Genomic DNA, 19,302 nt, shown 5'->3' on the forward strand with positions numbered 1-19,302 from the left:
CGAGGAGCGTGGAGCGTGGAGGGTGGAGCGAGGAGCGTGGAGGGTGGGGCGAGGGGCGTGGAGGGTGGAGCAGGGAGCGTGAAGGGTGGCGCGTGGAGGGTGGAGCAGGGAGCGTGGAGGGTGGAGCAGGGAGCGTGGGGGGTGGAGCGAGGAGCGTGGAGGGTGGAGCGTGGAGGGTGGAGCGTGGAGGGTGGAGGGTGGAGCAGGGAGCGTGGAGCATGGAGGGTGGAGCGAGGAGGGTGGAGCGTGGAGCAGGGAGCGTGGAGGGTGGAGCGTGAAGGGTGGAACGTGGAGCGTGGGGGGTGGAGCGAGGAGGGTGGAGGGCGGAGCGTGGAGCGTGAGGGAAGCCTGCAAGCCCGCACTTGGAGCGTGGAGCCGGGCTCAGCTGAACGCCTTTGATGGCAGCTGCTCCTGAGGAGAGTTCCTCCACCTTGCCAAGCTGACGTCCTTTGAGCAGGCCTCAGCGACAACCCTGGTGCTCTCCCCACTCTGTAGATGGGGTCCCAAGGTCCCCTTCGGGGCTGTGCCAGGCAGAAGCCAGTTCTCGCGCCTCCAGACCTCTGCTCCAGGCTGGGACTGGGAACCACAGGTGGGTCAGAGGCCCTGCATGACCGCGGCCTGGGTGTGGGGCCGGGTCTGGCGCTTGCCCCCTCTGTGTGCGGAACCGTCCTCACCCGCATTTGTAGGACACTGAGTCTTGGTGAGCTGAAGTTTGCTCACCTAGTTTTGTGGCAGAGCTGGGATTTGAACCCAGGTGTGTCTGATAATCCACGCACTAGGGCCCAGAGCAGGGGAAGAGAGTTGGGTGCGGTGGAGGTGGAGGCAGGAGAACGGGGCTCCATTCCTGGTTCTATCACTCACTCGCTGTAAAGTGGGTTTGTCCTCTGCCCACTCTGGACCTGGTCGCTCTCCGCCTGAAAGACGCTTAAAGACGCTTATTCTTGAGCCGTTTTAACTGCAGGGTGGGTGAAGGGGTCTGAAAGGGTGGGGAGGAGGTGGGAGCCAGGTGAACACAATGGGCGAGGCAATGAGATCCAGGCTTGCGTCGGGGGATGGGGTCAGGGCTGGCTGCAGGCTGGGAAACGTGGGGAACGTGCAGGGCAGGGAAGCTGAAGCAGACCATCACTACTGACTGCTTGCTGAGTGTAGTGTGTGGGCAGCTGTGCAGTCACTCTGTGTGGGTTCAGGCAAGTGCTCTTTGCAGGCTGAAGCCACCTGGGAGCACTGACAAAGAAAGGGCACCGATAGTGGAGGTGCTGAGCCAGCATCTTTAGGCCTCCAGACCTGCCCACACCTTCGGAGACGCTGGCTAGAGGGAGAAGGGGGGGCCAAGGACTGAGATCTGACTGATGGTTCCTGTCACCAAAAATTCTGAAGACATTTATCATAGGTCCACTTGCCTGGCAAGTCTGGCCTCAGTAGTTCATCTCTTTCTCCACTGCTGAAACCACTAGGGTGAGGCCTTGAGGTCATTGGAGGGAATCTGGGGAACAGGATTCAGGCACCGTCTTCCCTCTGCTCACCAATGGCTGGTCTCAGCCTCCCGGCAGGGATTGGGACAGGGGACGTGGCAGGGCAGGCTCACTTGCTTGGGCACTTCTGAGTCCCTTCCCCTTCTGTTTTGGGCAGCCTCTTAGCCCACTTGGTGATATCACCTCGTTACCAGGAGACTGTAATGGAGAGAGAGTACTGGGAACAGGTCAGGGACATATCCACACAGAGGGGCTGGGTCTCGAAGGATGAACCAGCAGAGCAAGATCAGGGGAGGGAGGAAGGGGCCTGAGCGGGAGTACAGAGGGTAAGGTCCCAACAGAGCTCAGGAAAGGAGGAGGTGCTCCTGGGGTGAGGCTGTGGGATGTCCCCTGAACATTGGGATATGGGGATGAGGAAGAGGCTGCTTGGCGGTCAGTATTCTTCTTACAATGGGACGTAGCTCTAGAAGAGGTCAGCTAATGGTATGTCAAGGCCCTGACACGTTTTACTTGGCCATTTGTGGCATTACAGGTGGGGCAGGTTATAGTGAAAACGAGGATTGGAATGTGAAGTCATCCACCTATGAATCAGTCCTCCATAAATTCACTCACCCTCCTAATGTATTTATCTCCCTAGGCGTCTATTCAGGATCCACTCGATCAGCCATGCATCCATCCATATATTCAGTCATCCGTCCATCTACCCACCCATCCATCCACTCACCAATACTCACTAAGTGCTTATTCTGTGCCTGGACACATGCTAGGCACTAGGAACATGTATATGAATCCACTAAAATGAACCTCTCAAACCGTGGAAAGCAAGAGTTCCCACACAGGTGCCCCAGTGCTGAGAGGGAAAGTCTTGGTACACCATGGAGTTCTCTGCTCTCACGTCATGCATAGTAGCTCTCCTTCCCTCTGTTTTACACATCAGAGTTAATAGGAGAGTGCTCCATTGCCAAGTGGAAGATTTTCAGCCACTGCATTAAAATATAACTGGAAAAATATAAGTGACCACCCACAGGCCTTTCAAGATTCTATAAATATAAGATGAAAGTGATTTATTCCACTATTGAGATAGATTCTGCCACTCACCAAAATTAACTCGATTATAGCAATTCAATGTCAAACAGTGTCAACTGAGTATAATACGTCTTGTGATGATATAGGAAAACTGATTTGGGAACCTAGGCCTCATGTTCAATGAGGGGACCTAAGACAGCCTTTCTTCAAATAATAAGTAAAAAGCCCCACCGTATTCCTTTTCAGTTCGAAAAATGCAAGTCTTAGTAGCAGCTGACAGGAATTGTGTGATATTTACCCGGGCTGTCTTTTGATGATGACTCACGTTACCAGTGCGTTTGCTACTTCTGATTACCTATGTTTCAGTACTAGTGTCACTTTAGTGCTTGAATCCTATAAAGATTTTTGCAGTGGAAGTATAGTTCTTGGTTACCTACTACACTTAGAAACAGGTCCTCATTCTGTTTTTATAATATGTTTTTTGCATTCTACTCTAAATCAAAGCCAGTGTTGAACAAAGAGATGATGCTGTGCGCGTTTCTCTCTTGTGTGTGTTTCATCAGCTCGCCTTCCCCATGGCTCTTGTAATAAGGCAGTGGTGTATAGCTGGGCCTTTCATTCTTGTGCATTTAAAAATAAATGTCACTGCAGGAGAAATGCTGGCTGTGCTAGGATTGAGCAGAAATTGATTTTGAAATGATAGTAAACGGTTGTTAAACCAGACACTGAACTTCACCCGCTATGGTGGTTACATTACTTAGTTCAGTGTTTTTAATGCTCAACGTAATTCCTATTTTAAAAGAATTTAAGGAACAACCCACAGGTTTCTGAATATACAAACTCAGAAATAACATACTCTCTGGGAATCTGATAGTCATGTTGTTTTAGATAACTGGATTTTACACTTGGTAGATACGCCAGTGCACTAATGTCACTCAGGTGTAATTGATCATCCTGTTCGCTTGCTAGGATGAGGAGAGCCACTGTGCCCCAGTGCTATGATTCTTATTGTTTAGACAGTGTTGGTGACATACTGTGCATGTGTAGTAGCCATGTGTACTATAACAGTACTTAAGCTATTGGGATCACTGTCAATATTTTAGTGTTGGAGGTACTTTTTTATCTTGAAAAAAATGAGAGATTTTTAAAAAAGTTTAAATTGTTTCACGAGCAGTCCTTTAAGTTTCATTTAACCTAAAACCTGAAATTTCAGTAATAGACAAAAACCCTTTAACAAGGCTGCTGTCCAACTTAAAAGGTGCCCACCTTGGCTTTCACATTTGTAGAAATGTATTCTTTGAAGTGCAGCAGTAGAATCCTCTGCTCCTAAGGAGTACAAGAGGGTGTCCCCTAACTGTGTGCTCCATATCGTTTTATTTTCTGTAAATTTTGAAGTTAAATATGCATAAAGCAAATTATATACAAGAATAGATAGTCTATATATAAAAGTTTAAGAACATCTGTGAATCCAAAGACATGATTATAAGAGTCAAAAAGCAGTCCACAAAGAGGGAGAAGATTTTTGCAATAATATATCCAACACAGGACTGGTAGTCAGAATATATAAAGAACTCCTAGAAATCAGTAATAAAAAGACCCAATGAAAAAGTGGGCAAAAGGCTTAAACAATCACTTCACAAAAGAGGATATCCAAGGTGTTAAATACACTGTACTTAATCACCAGAGAAATTCAAATGAAACCACAAGGTAATATCCCTACTGTCTAGCCGAATGGCTAAAGTGAAAAAATCCAGACGACGCCAAGCATTGGTGAGGATGTAGGGCAACTAGAGCTCTCATATATTGATGTCAGGAGTGTGGATTGGTACAGCCACTCTGGAAAACTGTTTAGCTCTATCTGTTAAAGCCAAACACATGCATGTCCCATAACCCAGAAATTCCACTCCTGGGCGGAATGAATTCTCCAACAGAAAGGCATCAGTATGTTCACCAAAAGTCACGTACCAGAACAGTGCTGTCCAGTATGGTAGCCACTAGCCGCATGTAGCTACTTAAATTAATGAAAATTAAATTAAAATTCAGTTCCTCAAAATTGAAGGTGATTCAGAGAAATAGAAAGATATCCCATGCTCCTAGATTGGAAGAATTAATGTTATTAAAATGTCATACTATCCAAAGAAATCTATAGATTTAATGCAATCCCTATCAAAATACCCAGGACATTTTTCACAGAGCTAGAACAAATAATCCTAAAACTTATGCGGAGCCATAAAAGACCCCAAATTGCCACAGCAGTCCTGAGAAAAAAGAACAAAACTGGCAGATACACACACTGCTATATCTAAGATAGATAACCAACAAGGACCTACTGTATAGCACAGGGAACTCTATTCAGTGCTCTGTGGTGACCTATATGAGAAAAGAATCTAAAAAAAAATGAATATATGTATAGATATATAATTGAATCACTTTGCTGTACACCTGAAACTAACACAACATTGTAAATCAACTACACTCCAATAAAATTAAATACAAACAAACAAAAAACCACCAAAAAACAAAGCTGGAGGTATAACCCTGCCAAATTCCAGACTATACTACAAAGTTACAGTAATAAAAAACAGCATGGTATTGGCACAAAAACAGACACGTAGATCAATGGAACAGAAAAGAGAACCTGGAAATAAACCCACACACCTGTGGTTAATCTATCTATGACAAAAGGGGCAAGAATACACAATGGAGAAGAGACAGCGTCTTTAACAAGTGGTGCTGGGAAAACTGGACAGCCACATATAAAACAATGAGATTAGAACATTCCCTCACACTATATACTACAAAAATAAACTTTAAAAGGGTTTAAAGACCTAAATGTAAGACATGAAACCATAAAACTCTAGGAGAGAACATAGGCAGGACACTCTTTGACATAATTTGGAGCAATATTTCCTTGGATCAGTTTCCTAAGGCAAAAGACATAAAAACAAATTAAACAAATGGGACCTAATTAAACTTAAAAGCTTTTGTACAGCAAAAGAAACCATCAACAAATGAAAAGACAACCTACAGGATGGGAGAAAATATTGGAAAATGATGATACCAACAAGGGATTAAAGTCCAAAATATACTAACAGCTCATACTGCTCAATATTAAAAAAAAATCCAGTCAAAAAATGGGCAGAAGACTTGAATAGACGTTTTTTCCAAAGAAGACATAGAGATGGCTAACAGGCACAAGAAAAGATGCCCAACATCACTAATTATTACAGAAATGCAAATCAAAACCACAATGAGGTATCACCTCACACCTGTCAGAATGGCTGTCATCAAAAGGACCACAAATAACAAATGTTGGAGAGGATGTGGAGAAAAGGGAACCCATGTACACTGTTGCTGGGAATGTAAGTTGGTGCAGTCACTATGGAAAACAGTATGATGTTCCTTAAAAAACTGAAAATAGAACTACCATATAATCCAGCAATTCCACTCCTGAGTATATATCTGGAAAAAATGAAAACACTAATTCAAAAAGATTTATGCACCCCAGTGTTCGTAGCAGCACTTTTTATAATAGCCAAGACATGGAAGCAACCCAAGGTGCCCATCAACAGACAATTGGATTAAGAAGATGTGGTATATATATACAATGGAATATTACTCTGCCATAAAAAGAATGAAATACTGCCATTTGTAACAATGTGGATGGACCTAGAGAATATTATGCTTAGTGAAATAAGTAAGACAGAGAAAGACAAATACTATATGATATCACTTATATGTAGAATCTAAAAAATAAATGAATGTATATGCAAAATAGACTCACAGATATAGAAAACAAACGTGGTTATCAAAGGGGAGAAGGAAGGGGAGAGGGACAAATTAGGGATATGGGATTAACAGCTACAAACTACTATACCTAAAAGAGATGAGCAACGAGGATATACTGTATGACACAGGGAATTATACTTATTATCTGGTAATAACCTATAATGCAAAAATACTGAATCACTATGCTCTACACCTGAAACTAATACAATATTGTAAATCAAGTATACTTAAACTAAAAAAATTCAGCTCCTCATTTGCACTAGCTGCATTTCAAGGGCTCAATAGCTGCACATGGGTTGTGGCTATCATATTGGGCAGTGAAGATACAGAACATTTTCATTATTGCAGAAAGCTCTGTTGGACAGCACTCTACTAGAATGTTCACTATTCATCCATAGCCCCAAACTGAAGACTACTCAGATGTCCATTAAAGTAGAAGGGATAAGTTATTTGTGGTATATTGACACAATGAAATACTATACGGTGATGAGAATAAGTGATTTACAATTATATATAATACTGTGGTTGAATCTCACAGTGGAATGTTGATCAAAAGAAGCCAGAAACAAAAGAGAACATCCTGTATGATTCCAAATGTATAAAGGTCAAAAACAGGCAAAACTAATTTATGGCGACAGAAGTCAAGACAGTAGTTGACCTGGGCATGGGGTAGTGACTGGAAGAGCACACGGTAGATGTTCTGGGATGCAGCTTATGATGTGTTTCTTGATCTGAGTGTGCTTAGTTTGTGAAGATTCATTGAGTTGTACACTAACGATTTGTGCCCCTTCCTGCATGTATGTTTTATACAGTGGTGCGCTGGCAAACCAGCTTTCCAGGAAAAAAAAAAGAAAGAAAAATCCCTGATTTGTAGTGTTGGTTGGCAATTTCCATGGTGTAAATACTCCCATCATGATGGATTTCAGGCTGGCTACCAATGAATAAACGGGTCATGAATCTCCTGAACATTTAAGTATTCACTCTTGTGAGCTGGTATCTTACTAAACAAACAAAAAACCAACCCCAGAGAATCCCCAGAAAAGGAATTCCTCAGTTCGGTTCTCACTCCTAACTTTCACAGGTCCTCCTGGAGTCTTGGGGACCAGAGGTGAAGGACTGAGTAGGCTGGAGGGAAAAGGTTTGCTAGTCTGACTGTCCACTGCCTCCACGTTAGACTGAGAGGGGACTATGTTCTAACAACCTTTGTCCTTTTAAAGACTGGCTTGGTAAGCCAGTCTCGGTATTACCATGCCCTCAGTATGATTGGCTTAGGGGTGGACATGTGACTAAATTCTGGCCAATAAGACATGGGGGTGGTGTGCTGGGGGACTTCTGGGAAAAGTTGCGTCACTGCCTGGCTTGATGGGGCCATCTTTTTTTTTTTTAATATTTATTTATTTGGCTGTGCTGGGTCTTAGTTGCGGCAGACAGGATCTTTGTTGCTGCATGCGGGATCTTTAGTTGTGGTATGTGAACTCTTAGTTGCTGCATGTAGGATCTAGTTCCCTGACCAGGGATTGAACCCAGATTCCCTGCATTGGGAGCGTGGAGTTTTAGCCACTGGACCACCAGGGAAGTCCCTGACGGGGATCATCTTGCAATGCAGAAAATGTTGGTGTAAGAAGATGGAAAGAACCTGGGTCCTTAATGATGTCCATCCTTGACCACTGAAATTGAGAACCCTAACGCTGTTCCGTCTCAGGACTTCCCTCCCTGTGCGGAAACAATAAATGTCTTTATTGTTAAAAAAACAAAAAGACGTGGCTTTTGTCACAGTTTCGCTTTCAAAAGAGGGCTGCTCTTTTTCTGCATCTTCACTGAGAACAGGGGAGCAGGCTCCATGTGGAAGGAGCACTTTATGTGGAGTCAGGCTGGGAGCATCAAAGTTTCAGCCACAAACACGCTGGGTGACCTGGTCCAGTCCCCAATCTGCATCTCAGTTTCTCCACCTCTGGTGTGGGGCAGTTGGGGCAGAGTCCCAGGGTAAGTCCTAAAGGGTCAGCAAAGGACCTCTTACATCCAATCTACAAGGTAGAGAGAACACATTTTCTTGCATTGTCCCGTTGTGTGCCTGTGATGGGATCCGGTGAACGGCTGGCATCTGGCTGGCCCCTGATTAGAGCCTGTCAGATGAAGGTGGCCAAGCATGCCATGCTGTGTTTCAACACTAGCCTGGGGCTGGCTGGGAAGGGAGAGGGAACACGTGATCTTCCCTTGGAACGGGCTTGGGAGGACCCTGCAGAGAAGACCGAGTGAGTTCTGCAGCTCTCGTTGTGGAATGCAAGAGCCAGAGGTGAAAGATAGAACAAACTCTTACTGAGCATCTATGTGCTCACCAAACTCTCAGTCATCCTGGAAACTGGGTCTCATAATCCCATTTCATAGCTGAATAAACGGAGGCTTGGATGATTTAAATACATTTGCTCCAATGGTTTTTTGAACCTGCGTCTTTCAGCTCTTGCTGTTTTTACTGTATTAGACTACATCCCCAGCCTTAGCCACATTCCTAGGGGAGAGAAACATCATCCAGTGGCTGAAGGCCCTGGCGGATGGGCAGAGGAAAGCTCTGGAATGACTCTCTCGAGCAAGGCCTGGAGGTCACCTATGGACACGTAGGTTGGGTGGGGTCAGGTGGGAAGAGGGAGCAGCCCTTAGAAGCTGATGGTTTGGGGGCTAATGGAGGATACGGTTTTAAATGCAGAGAGAAGCAAATAGAAGGAACTCTAGGAGGTGAAAATGTATCAAGCTCTCAGAGGGAGTAGCGTGGCCAGTGCCCTGGGCTTGGGCCTGGAAGCCCTGCTTTTGAAACCTGTCTCCTCCGTCGGTAGCCCCTGGGTCCATGGGGCATGTGACTTCTCTCTTGGGGCCTCTCTCTCCTGTCTGGGAAGTGTGCAGGCCTGCACACTTCTGTGGTGACATCACAGAGGAAGACCAGCCTTTCCTAATCACCCTGGGCACAGTTCCAGGTGCAGGATGGGTAGCCAATCTAGGGTAGCCCTTGGCAGAGAAATGGCAGTGTCCTTACACATCGCTGTTTGCAGGTCAGTCCTCTCCAGTGTACTTGACTTTGGGGTGCCGTGGGTGACAACTCTGGGGGTCATGCTTTCCTTGGCAAGATTTCTAGATACAGAAACCAACCCAAGACTCAGTCTCTAGATCCTTCCCTTTTCCACGCTCCCAGGGTTGTGGCAGAATAGGCCGGAGGGGGACAAGAGGGGGGCAAAGAGGCCAGTTAGTCCAGTTAGGACAGTGGTACAGGTGATGACGATGATGTCTTTGGTCCTGGGGCTTAGAGGTGGAAGTGGCAAGACGGGGTCAGATTTGAAAGTGAAACTGTTAGGATTTTCAGATTAATTGGTTTGGGGGTAGATGAGAAGGAGAGCAGTAAAAACTGAGAAAGTTTGGGGCTTGAGCACATGGAAGGACTGAGCTGCCATTTCCTGAGATGGGGAAGATGACGGGCAGCTTGGGTGGGGTCTTTGAGTCAAGATGTAAGGTTTTGACAGGTTCTATCTGAGATAAGCTGTAGACACCCGAGTGGACATCCGAGTGGAGATATGGGGTGGACAGTTGTATATCTGAGTCTGGAGTTCAGGGAGAGTCTGGAGCTGGAGATGTAAATTTGGGGACCGTCAGTGTATGGAAGCTGCTCAGTACCATGAGGTGGATGAGGTCACCCAGGGAGCCCACTGCCAGGGGACGGGGAAGTGCAGAAACTCTGCCAGCAAGGAGTGCTCTGCAAAAGCTGGGGATACTGCTACTGTTATTAGTACTACATGAAGCACTCAAGCTGAGGTTGATGCCCTCTTGCCAAGGACTCTAATATAAAATGATTGTGCATTTAAAACTGAGATTAGCTATCAGATGCTGAGCTCGACCAGAGAACTCTGAGGAGGGGCAGCCAGGGTGTTTATGGGGTTGCAGAATGGACTCTCCATTCGAGGGGTGGGGGTGAAGGAGCAGACGTGACTCTACCCTTTTTGTCCAGCTGCAGATTATCCAAAATTGAGCCCTGGAAAGACCCACCTGGGGTGTATCCCTGACCCCCACCATTTTCCAGCTGTGTCACCTAGACTAGCTTCTTCACGTCCTTGAGCTTCAGTTTCCTCAGGCCTGAAATGGCCACACTGACCCCTCCTGTGCAGAGTCGCTTCTAGGAAGCAAGAAGGCCACATAAAGAAATGATCGTAAGGCCTTGTAAGCCCTTTATCTGTGGTACCTCATTTGATCCTCAGAGCAGCCCTCTTGAGGTGGACAGTCCTTTCAACTTCCAGTTTACAGATGAGGAAACTGAGGCTCAGAGAGACATGGCCAGCCGAAGTCACTCCTTCTATTCCCTTGCCCGTTCCAAAATCAGACCTCAGCAAGGAATGGACAAAGGTTTCATCTCACAGGCTAATGATTATTGGGTAGTGCCTGCCTGTGTTCAGAGGGAGTCTGAGGTTGCATTCGGGCTCAGTGGGAAAGAGCACTGCAGTTGATTAGCAATGTCTGCTCTGGGCAGAGAAGTGGTAAATTGCAGAGTGTGCCCCATCATTTGCCCTCCTAGCTTTCAAGTCCTTACTTCTGTTGACAGCGAAGTCTCTGCAGAGGTAACAGTTACAATGAGCAGAGCCAGAAAACAGGAGTGTCCGGTCCAAACCCCGGATTCATCTCCAAAGTCCCCATCTCTCCTCATTTCCTGCATTCTGTTACCAAAGACTTGGGTCATATTAAGCTGTGTAGAGAGAGGGTGGTCAAAAGACAAGATTTTCAAGTTTCTTGAGCATCTCTCGGTGCCTGGCACTGAGCTAGATGCTCCTTGTGGTACACCACATCTGGGCATCAAACCAAAAGGCTATTATGACTATTTCCATTTTACAGATGAGCAAATTGAGGTTTCTAGACATTAAGTAGCTTGCTCCGGATCACACAGCTGTTAGTGTCAGTGCCATGTTGCACTCAAACTCAGGCACTGTCTATCACATCACACCAACGCTGAGGGAGAGTCAAGCCCATCCAGAGACTTTTGCAGGCTGCGATTCCTTCCAGCCCTGTGGGCAGCCTGTGAGCTTAGCAGAGACAAGCCCCACCTGATTTCTCTGTGGCTCTCTTTCCTGCTTGGCTACAGGCTCAGTCTCCCCTGCGGCCCCGAAGCCCCTCCTCCCCCAGATCCGTCCGTTGAGGCCACCTCCACCTCACAGGGAGCTCTGTGGAGCTGCCATGTGCTGGTGGCGAAGAAGAGGTTGTGAAGCATCTGTTCTTGGAGCCTGGGTCCTGGGGGAATCCTGGGCTGCCCTGCCCAGCTGGGGCCAGATGGAGGAGGCTCCCACGCCTCCAGCCTCTCTGAGGAGTCAGGCTGGTCCTCCTCACTCAGTGCTTAGGGCTGGAAATGGCTCACAGGCCTGCACTTGCAGGGAGACGACCAGACTTCCCTCCTGCAGCCTTGTGGCCAGAACCCTCAGGGCTTCCCCTCCCCTGTTCTTGCTGCCTCTCCCTGCCCTAGTCTTTTCATCTGCTTGACTGGGCAGAGGGGCATGGAGGTCTGCTGGGGCTGTCTCTGCGAGGGGCCGAGATGAGCTGAGATGCTCGGAAGGTAAGATGGGGCCGGGGATGTGGTAGGACCTGGGAGAAGTGGGCCCAGCCTGGTCTGCTTCATGGCTGCCCAGCTCCTGAGAGGCCAGTGGATGGTCCCACTTCACCCAGTGTCTGAATCTGTGGGTACTGGGCAGACGCCTGCCCATCGCCCTACTCCTCCCTGCCCTGGATCCACGTTCCCTGCTGACTCTCCCTGACCTCCTGAACTCTCACTCCTAGGAGATGGGTCTTGCTTGGGAAACTCTAGGGCTTGTTTTTCCTTCTGGGGACTTTCCCTTTTGCCCTTCTCAGTCGGCTGGGTGTAGGGGTGTGGAAACCTAAACAGGAACAAGCTGTGATTCCTATCCTAAGTTTTCCAGGTTTTAATGGTCTTTGGCATCTTTGCATGTATTGAGCAAGATGATTTTGTGAGCTAAGAAGGTTCAAGGATTCCCTGGTAGGTGTCTAAATTCACAGAGCAGGAAAGGAGGTGCTAAAAGAAGAGGGTGTGTGTCCACGGCAGGGCCCTCTTTGGACTTCCGGCTTCATCCCTCATTGCTCCGGGTCAGGTGTATGTGGATGTCTGGGGCCCTTGTGCATCCCTTCCAGAACCTGCGTGAAGGCCTCTGGTCTGCGAGCCCAGGAGGCCGCCCATAAGACATCTGCTTCACCTCGATTTGCTCATTTGTCTGGTTGTTCCATAAACATCTACTGAGGCAGCAACTTCCAGGTGGGGTCTGAGGAGGGGCCCGGATGGCGGGGGGGAGTCAGAAGGGAGATCTGTTGACCCAGTTTGGAAACCCCGGGGTCTCCTTGGGCAGTTGGCAATGATGGGTGTGTTGGAGGAGAATTGACGGTCACTCCCAGATTTCTGGCCTGAAGAACTGAGTGGTGGTGATGGTGGTGGTGACGGTGGTGGTGACGGTGGTGGTGACGGTGGTATCCTAAACCAAGACAGCAGAATCAAGCCAGCCAGCGTGGAGGGGAAGACGGGAGTTCAGTCTGGGACAGGCTGTATTTGAGCAGTGGAGACGGGGGCTGCCCAGGGGAGCCAGGCAGCAGAAGGCAGAAGGAATCAGAAGCTCAGGCAGAACTGGGCTGGGAGAGAGCCGGGAAGCTGCCGGCCTAGACGCTGCAGTTGAGAGCAGAGTGAGGATGAAATGGTCTGAAGTGTTTGGGGCGAGAAGGCCAGCAGGATTGGAGTCTTGGGGGACCCAGCATCCCAGGGCAGGTGCGGGAAGAATCCACCCACCTCCAGCACCAAAGGAGACCAGGAATGGATGGTCAGAGCCCAGGGAGCCAGAGGGGCTGGAGGAGGACCTGAGGGCTCAGAGTCAGGAACTCCTCAGTGGAGGAGTTACCTAGAAGACTGATGTGACCAACAGCGTCAGATGCAGCTGAGAACTGGAAACTCTGGGATGGACTTAGTGACACAGATGCTGATGTGGTGTTGGTGTGGGGTTGGAGGAGCCAGATTGAAGCAGACTAAGGGTGCTGAAAGGGGTGCTGTGAGCACTTCTTAAACAAGTGCAGAGAAAAGGTAAAGAGTCTGATTGGACAACATGAGGAGAAGAATCCGGCAGAGAAGGGGAGAGATGATGGAGGAAGGGGTGGGCCTGGACAACCCCATGGGACCCAACTTGCCGTTGTCTGGGACACCCTTCTCCAGTTGAAATCTGAATAGACCCCAACCTGTAGATGTTAGCAGAGCTGCTCTGGCTGAAGCAGTGGGTGGTGGGGCTCCTGGGTTCTGCCTGCCTGGGCTCTCCTCACCCTCCAAGGAGCCTCACAGTTGCCCTGAGCTCCTGGAACCCACTGGCCTCAGTCCCCTTCATTTTAGAGATGAGGACAGGCTGGCCAAAGCCACAGAGAGAATCTGGTGGCAGAGTCAGGAGCTTCAGCTTCTCCCCCTCCAGCACCTCATCCACAGTGTCTGACTGTGCATTTATTTATTCAACAAACATTGAGTGCCTACTGCATGCTAGGCGCTGGGCCTGTCGGTGTGCGGCAGGGCGGTGAGGGGGGAGGGGAATCAGAGACACGCAGGAACTGCTTCTGACCAGCCCAGCATACCCATGACCGTACCCTGGAGTCCTCAGGAGCTGGATGCACAAAGCCCTGTCCTGGGCTGTCGGCCCCTATTAGTGCAGATGGGCGGGGCTCCGAAGGGCCTGGCTTGAGCCCAGAAGGTTCTGGAAAGCCCTCCGCACTCAGCAGCCCCAGCCTTCTCTACTGCCGGCTGCTCCCAGGAGCGAGGGCACAGCCACCCTGACCCTCTGTGGGGCAGGTGTCCCTGGGCTCCGACCTGCTCCCCCTGTGGCTTTGCCACCTGATTATGCCACAGCAGCAGCCATGGTGACAACAGTAACAATAATTCATTGAGCTTGTCCTACCTATCAGAAAGCTTATCACTCTTGACCTGTGCCCTCCTCGGTACCCACGGCAGCCAGCAGCCAGGCTGGGCTCCCCCGCCCCCTGAACACCACTCTGCACAGTGAACCCATTGCCACCTTGTCCTCCCCGGCCCACCTGGGGATGATCGCTCCCAGACGGGGGGCCAGCTCTCCCCACCCCGGCTACAGCAGCCCTTTGATGTTCAAACAATTGACAGTTGGGATTCCGACTATATGCAAGAGAGGCCCCCAACCCCACGATTTGGGACACGTAACCAATGGCGCAAATTTGAACAGACACTGGTGAGCGGGCCGAAGGGAGATGACAAGTAGAGGGGGGCTAAGGTGGGGCCCTGAACTCACACAGACTCACAGTCCCGCCTCACCACGGAGAAGGGATGGGGAGGTTACGCACGTCCTCCCAAACTGCAGCAAATGATGGTGGCTTGAGGGGGTTCAGGGGACATCATGGGAGGAAGCAGGTGGCTGCCAGGGGGAGAGGCGAAGGTGACTCTGGGGTAAGGGTGGCAGCATGAGTCGGTGAAGGCAGGGCTGATGACGACTAGGGGAGTGAGCCCTAGGGGCTGCGACCTTGAGCCCCGGGGTACACCTGGTTGTGTCCGTCGTCTAGACGCGTGGGCATCAGGGAGCCATGAGAAGAATGTTACGGGCAAAATCATCTATGGCTTCATTAGATGGAAATGAATTAGTAAATGAGGGGCTGTATGGCGGGGCTACTCCAGGAAGGGTTTTCTAGGACACTGAACTCCAAGGAGTGTGTTCTGTGGAGCACCCATCCCGTGAGACATTCCTTGTGGTCAACTAGATTTGGGAAGATCACTGGGCTTTCTCTTTCCTGTGGAGCCTCACAACACAGCACCATATTAAAGGCTCTGAAAAGTCCAGCAAAATCTACTTGACGTCTCACTCAGCGTTTCCCACACTCACTTGACCATGGAATTAAAAAAATAGTAACCCCATTAATATCCCTTGGAGGACCCCTGACCCACACTTTGGGAAGTGCTCATGCAGAGGGATTCGCAAAGTGAGATGTCTCTTGCAGATGTCAGGAGTCTTCTGTGTTGCCCTCCCCCCATCCGTCATATCACATCACACCCTGATCAGACCCCTGGAGCTCTCTGGCCAAACATCCTAGAGACAATTTCTGCAGTCCTGACTCTGCCCTCACCTGGCCCTGGTCCATGGGAAGATGTGGGGAGGAGACTTACAGGGGCAGGGGCGTTTGAAGGACATGTAATCCTTGGAGCAGAACAGCGGAGCCAGCCTGCCCACGTGCACAGCTGTGATTTCTCGCAGGGAAGGACCCTCCGCTCACCTGCAGAGACACAAACAGGCAGGTGATGGGGGCGTCCATACAGCACCTACTGACCCTGCAGGGCGCTCCTGTACCCTCGGCTGTCAACCTCTGGGGAGAGGATGGTGACTTTGAGAGCATGGGCCTAGTCTGAGTGGGGGCCTGGAGGGCTCTGGGCTGCAGAATATGGGGGTTCTGGGCAGGGGTGGCACAAATGTGTGCTAGGTTCTCAGTAGTCAGTGGAAGGGGGGAATCTCTCTCCTGGGTGGACCCTTGAGAATCTTGTAACTGTCAGGGCTGGAAAGACCCTTAAAGATCAGTTCAATGTCCTCATTTCACAGAAGGGGAAACTGAGAACTGGAGAGGGTGAGGAACTAGTTTAAGGTCCCATAGCTGGCTTTGGAAGGGAATTCATAGATGCCTAGCTCAGACCTTATTATCATCATCATCATCATCATCATCATCACAACAGTTTTAAGAGAAACATGCTCTGCTCTTTTCATTCTCATTTTATAAATAAGGCAGTTGAGGCTCAGAGAGGTTATGAAGCTTTCCAGGGTCACACAGCTTCTAATTACAGGCTGGGACTAGAACCCAGGTCTGTTTGACTCCAAAGCCCACACTGTCAGCCAGCACACTCCCTTAAAAGGCACCTAATATATTAAATTACCAATTCAGAAATAAGAACCTAGAGAATGAAACTGTTCCCCAATTCCCCCTGTACCCCCAAGTAACACCCAGGTGTCAGGATGTCTGGGCAGCAAAGGACTGCCAGGTCACTCTAACACCCATTTGCAATGGAGGAGACATTTTCAGAAAGTAATCCATCTTCCCATGCTGCTGGAGATCTGAGTTGATTCAGTCTCTCCTGGTATGTCCCCAGGTGACAGGAGGCTATGGGAATATTAGGGAGTTACAGTTCTTATTTCTAGGCAGTGCGGTCACTTCACGTGCAGAAACCAAACTGCACCTTTGGATGGATGTGGAGCCGAGCAGGTACTTGCAGGGGAAGCTGTCAGTCATAAGCCAATGGGAGAAGAGCCTGGCCCCTCTAGGTCCCAGGGGACATTCGGCTTCCCTGATCCTGGGGATGGTATCATTGTGGACAGAACTTTTCTGTAAGAGGCGGGTCCAGAGGTCCCACCCTTTTCTCCTCCAGGGATCCCTTTTATCATATATTTTTTTTCTCCAAATGGGTCCTCTGTTTTGACGGGGCCAATTGGCCAAACTACACTAATAACTGATTATTCTATTTAACAAACAAATCAAACACCTATCTTTGGAGAGCCTGAGCTCAGAAGTGCGATTCCTGAGTGCTGATATCAACTCTGCCACTTCCTGGCAGTGTGACTTTGGACAACGCACTTCAGCTCTCTGAGGTGCAGCGTCTTCCTGGGGAAAGCAGGGTAAGGACACTTACCCTGCCGTGAGGACGGGGGTTGTGTACGGAAAGCCCATGGCAGGCGTGTGTGCCTGCAAAACGTTCATTCTGCTGCCTGAGGGGGGTGGGAGGGAGGGGGCCGTGACTGCTGCTGACCTGGGAATCCCTCTTCAGGTGGCTTCTTGCAGCTCAGCCTGTCCTGGTGTGAACCCCAGGCTGGCCTGACACCCACTCCCAGTCCCCATAGAAACCCAGTCAAGAGTTCAGATGGGGGAAGTGAAGGTAGGATGTGATCTCCCCAGGCCTGGTAGAACCGGCGTGGCAGGCTGCTTGGGGAACTGTGATTTCACACCAGAAAACTCACAGAGCATCTCAGGGCCTGGGATCTGTGCTTTCTAAAAATACACGTGTGTACGTGTCTGTGTTCATTTCTGCGGGTGTGCTGGTGTGCCCTGTGGCCGCGTGTGAGTCTGGAGGAGGATGTAAGTGGGCTGACAGGTCATCTCTTGTGCTCCTTCCAGAGAGGTCTTTCTTAAAGGCAAAATGGATTATGTCACTTGATGAAAAGTCTTCCACAGCCTCCCGTGCCCTGAGGAAAATGTGCTGGCTTCCGCGCCAGCCTCCACAGTTCCAGGGCTGTTTCCCTCTCTAGTGAGGTGGCATAGTGTGGGCGCTTAGTAAGTGCACGCTGAATGTACACTTACTATAAGGCTATCCTGGTGGCACCTGATGCCATGGAGGGTGCTGACCAGCTCCGACACTTCAAGCAGCTGTCCCCAAGGTCCTGCTTCTCCTAGAGGCCCCCTGTACCCCCTCTTTCCTCCCACTGGGCCTTGTGACACTGAGATGAAGGCTGGGGTTTTGTAGGGTGTGGGGAGGTGAGAGATGACCTCCCAGGGAAGGGGGCACCAAAACCCCTTGCGTTACGTATCGTTCTCCATGGTCAGTTTGGGTGTTTGGTGGACAGCGTGTTAGGTTCCCAGGTGGCCAGGAGGCTGGCAAGGGGCCGGCAGGTTTGGCCATGGGTCAGGTAGACATTTCCGTATGTGGAGATGTTCTGGGCACGCTGGCTTTCAGGGTGGCTCACGTTCACCAAACACCTGCGTGTGCCAGTTAAGATCACCGAAATTACTGCAACAGGTGCCCCGAAGTGGGTAACAGTTTCATTTTGCAAATGAGAAAACTCATAGGCTCCGTGACATAATAACCCACCCGAAGTCACCCAGAGAGAAGAGGTGGAGGAAGAGCAATGCAGGGACGGAATCTGTCAACCCCCCCCCCCCGTGCCCCTTGGTTACTGCAGGGCCACCCCACAGAGATCTGACACCAGGTCACGTCTCCCCCCCCCACGGCCGCCTCACTCAGCACCCAGCATCTGAGGCGAGGCGTGTCCCTGCCTGTGACTCATCTCCGACTGGATTGTCTGGCTGGAAACCGGAGGGCGGGCCGGCGGGCTGCGGTATTCCAGGTTCTGAAGTGGCTGAATGGTGGGCGGCGAGTCCACGTCACTCCCACTTTGCTTCACGTCCCTGCTCCCGGAATACCTCCTTTCTGTAGCCACTGCGACACTCTGATCTCGATCAATGAGCCTGTGGTTAGTGGACTGGCGCCGTATCCCTGGCGGAGGCGGCCAGGTAACAGCGGGGACAGGATGGTCAGCGCATGCGCGGCGGAGGCACCCAGAATGGAGGGTTGAGCTTCACCGGAGTCCACGGCAGACGGGGCAGGGCCGCGCAGGGGCTGGCCTCCGGGATGGGCCACGTCTATGCAGCGCCTGCTCAGCCCATTGGATCTCAAAACAAATCCCCATTTTACAGTTGACACAGAAAGGAGTCTCAGAAATGAGGGAGGCGGGTCTTTAGTCTGGGACCCAGCTGATGGTTTCCTTAATGGAGAAAAACATTCCTTGGCAAGTGCGGGTAGATGTCATTACAGGCATACCTCGGAGATATTGCGGTTTGGTGGTCGCGAGGCTCCAGACCACCGCAATACAGCGAGTCACACGATTTTTTTGGTGTCCCGGTGCATATCAAAGTTAGGTTCACCCTATACTGTAGTTTGTTAGGTTTGCAGTAGACATTTTTTCAAAAAAACAATGTACATACCTTAATTTAAAAATACTTTATTGGGACTTCCCTGCCGGCCCAGTTAAGACTCCCTGTTCCCAATGCAGGGGGCTCAGGTTCGAACCCTGGTCTGGGAACTAAGATCCCCCATGCCGCATGGCGTGGCCAAAAAAAAAAAAAGAAAAAAAAACTTTATTGCTAAAAAACGCTAACCATCATCTGAGCCTTCAGTGAGTGGTAATCTTTTTGTGACAGTAACATCAAAAATCACTGGTCACCAAAAAAAAAAAAAAAAAAAAAAAAA

The 19,302-nt window shown here is 49.7% G+C and overlaps 1 protein-coding gene across 2 annotated transcripts in view; it reads right to left on the reverse strand.

Annotated features, from left to right (window-relative positions):
- BEAN1 (brain expressed associated with NEDD4 1) overlaps positions 1-19,302 on the reverse strand; it is a 37,559-nt gene that overhangs the window by 12,906 nt on the left and 5,351 nt on the right. For both annotated transcript variants that reach the window (XM_027119705.1, XM_027119704.1), the window contains exon 2: positions 15,466-15,572. In XM_027119705.1, coding sequence (XP_026975506.1) covers positions 15,466-15,490 — 25 coding nt within the window. In that variant the 5' untranslated portion in view covers positions 15,491-15,572. The remainder of the gene's footprint in view (positions 1-15,465; positions 15,573-19,302) is intronic.

Source organism: Aethalodelphis obliquidens, unplaced genomic scaffold (assembly GCF_003676395.1).
Source record: "Aethalodelphis obliquidens isolate GAN/ISIS:26980383/991018 unplaced genomic scaffold, ASM367639v1 scaffold20, whole genome shotgun sequence".
Taxonomy (NCBI): domain Eukaryota; kingdom Metazoa; phylum Chordata; class Mammalia; order Artiodactyla; family Delphinidae; genus Aethalodelphis; species Aethalodelphis obliquidens.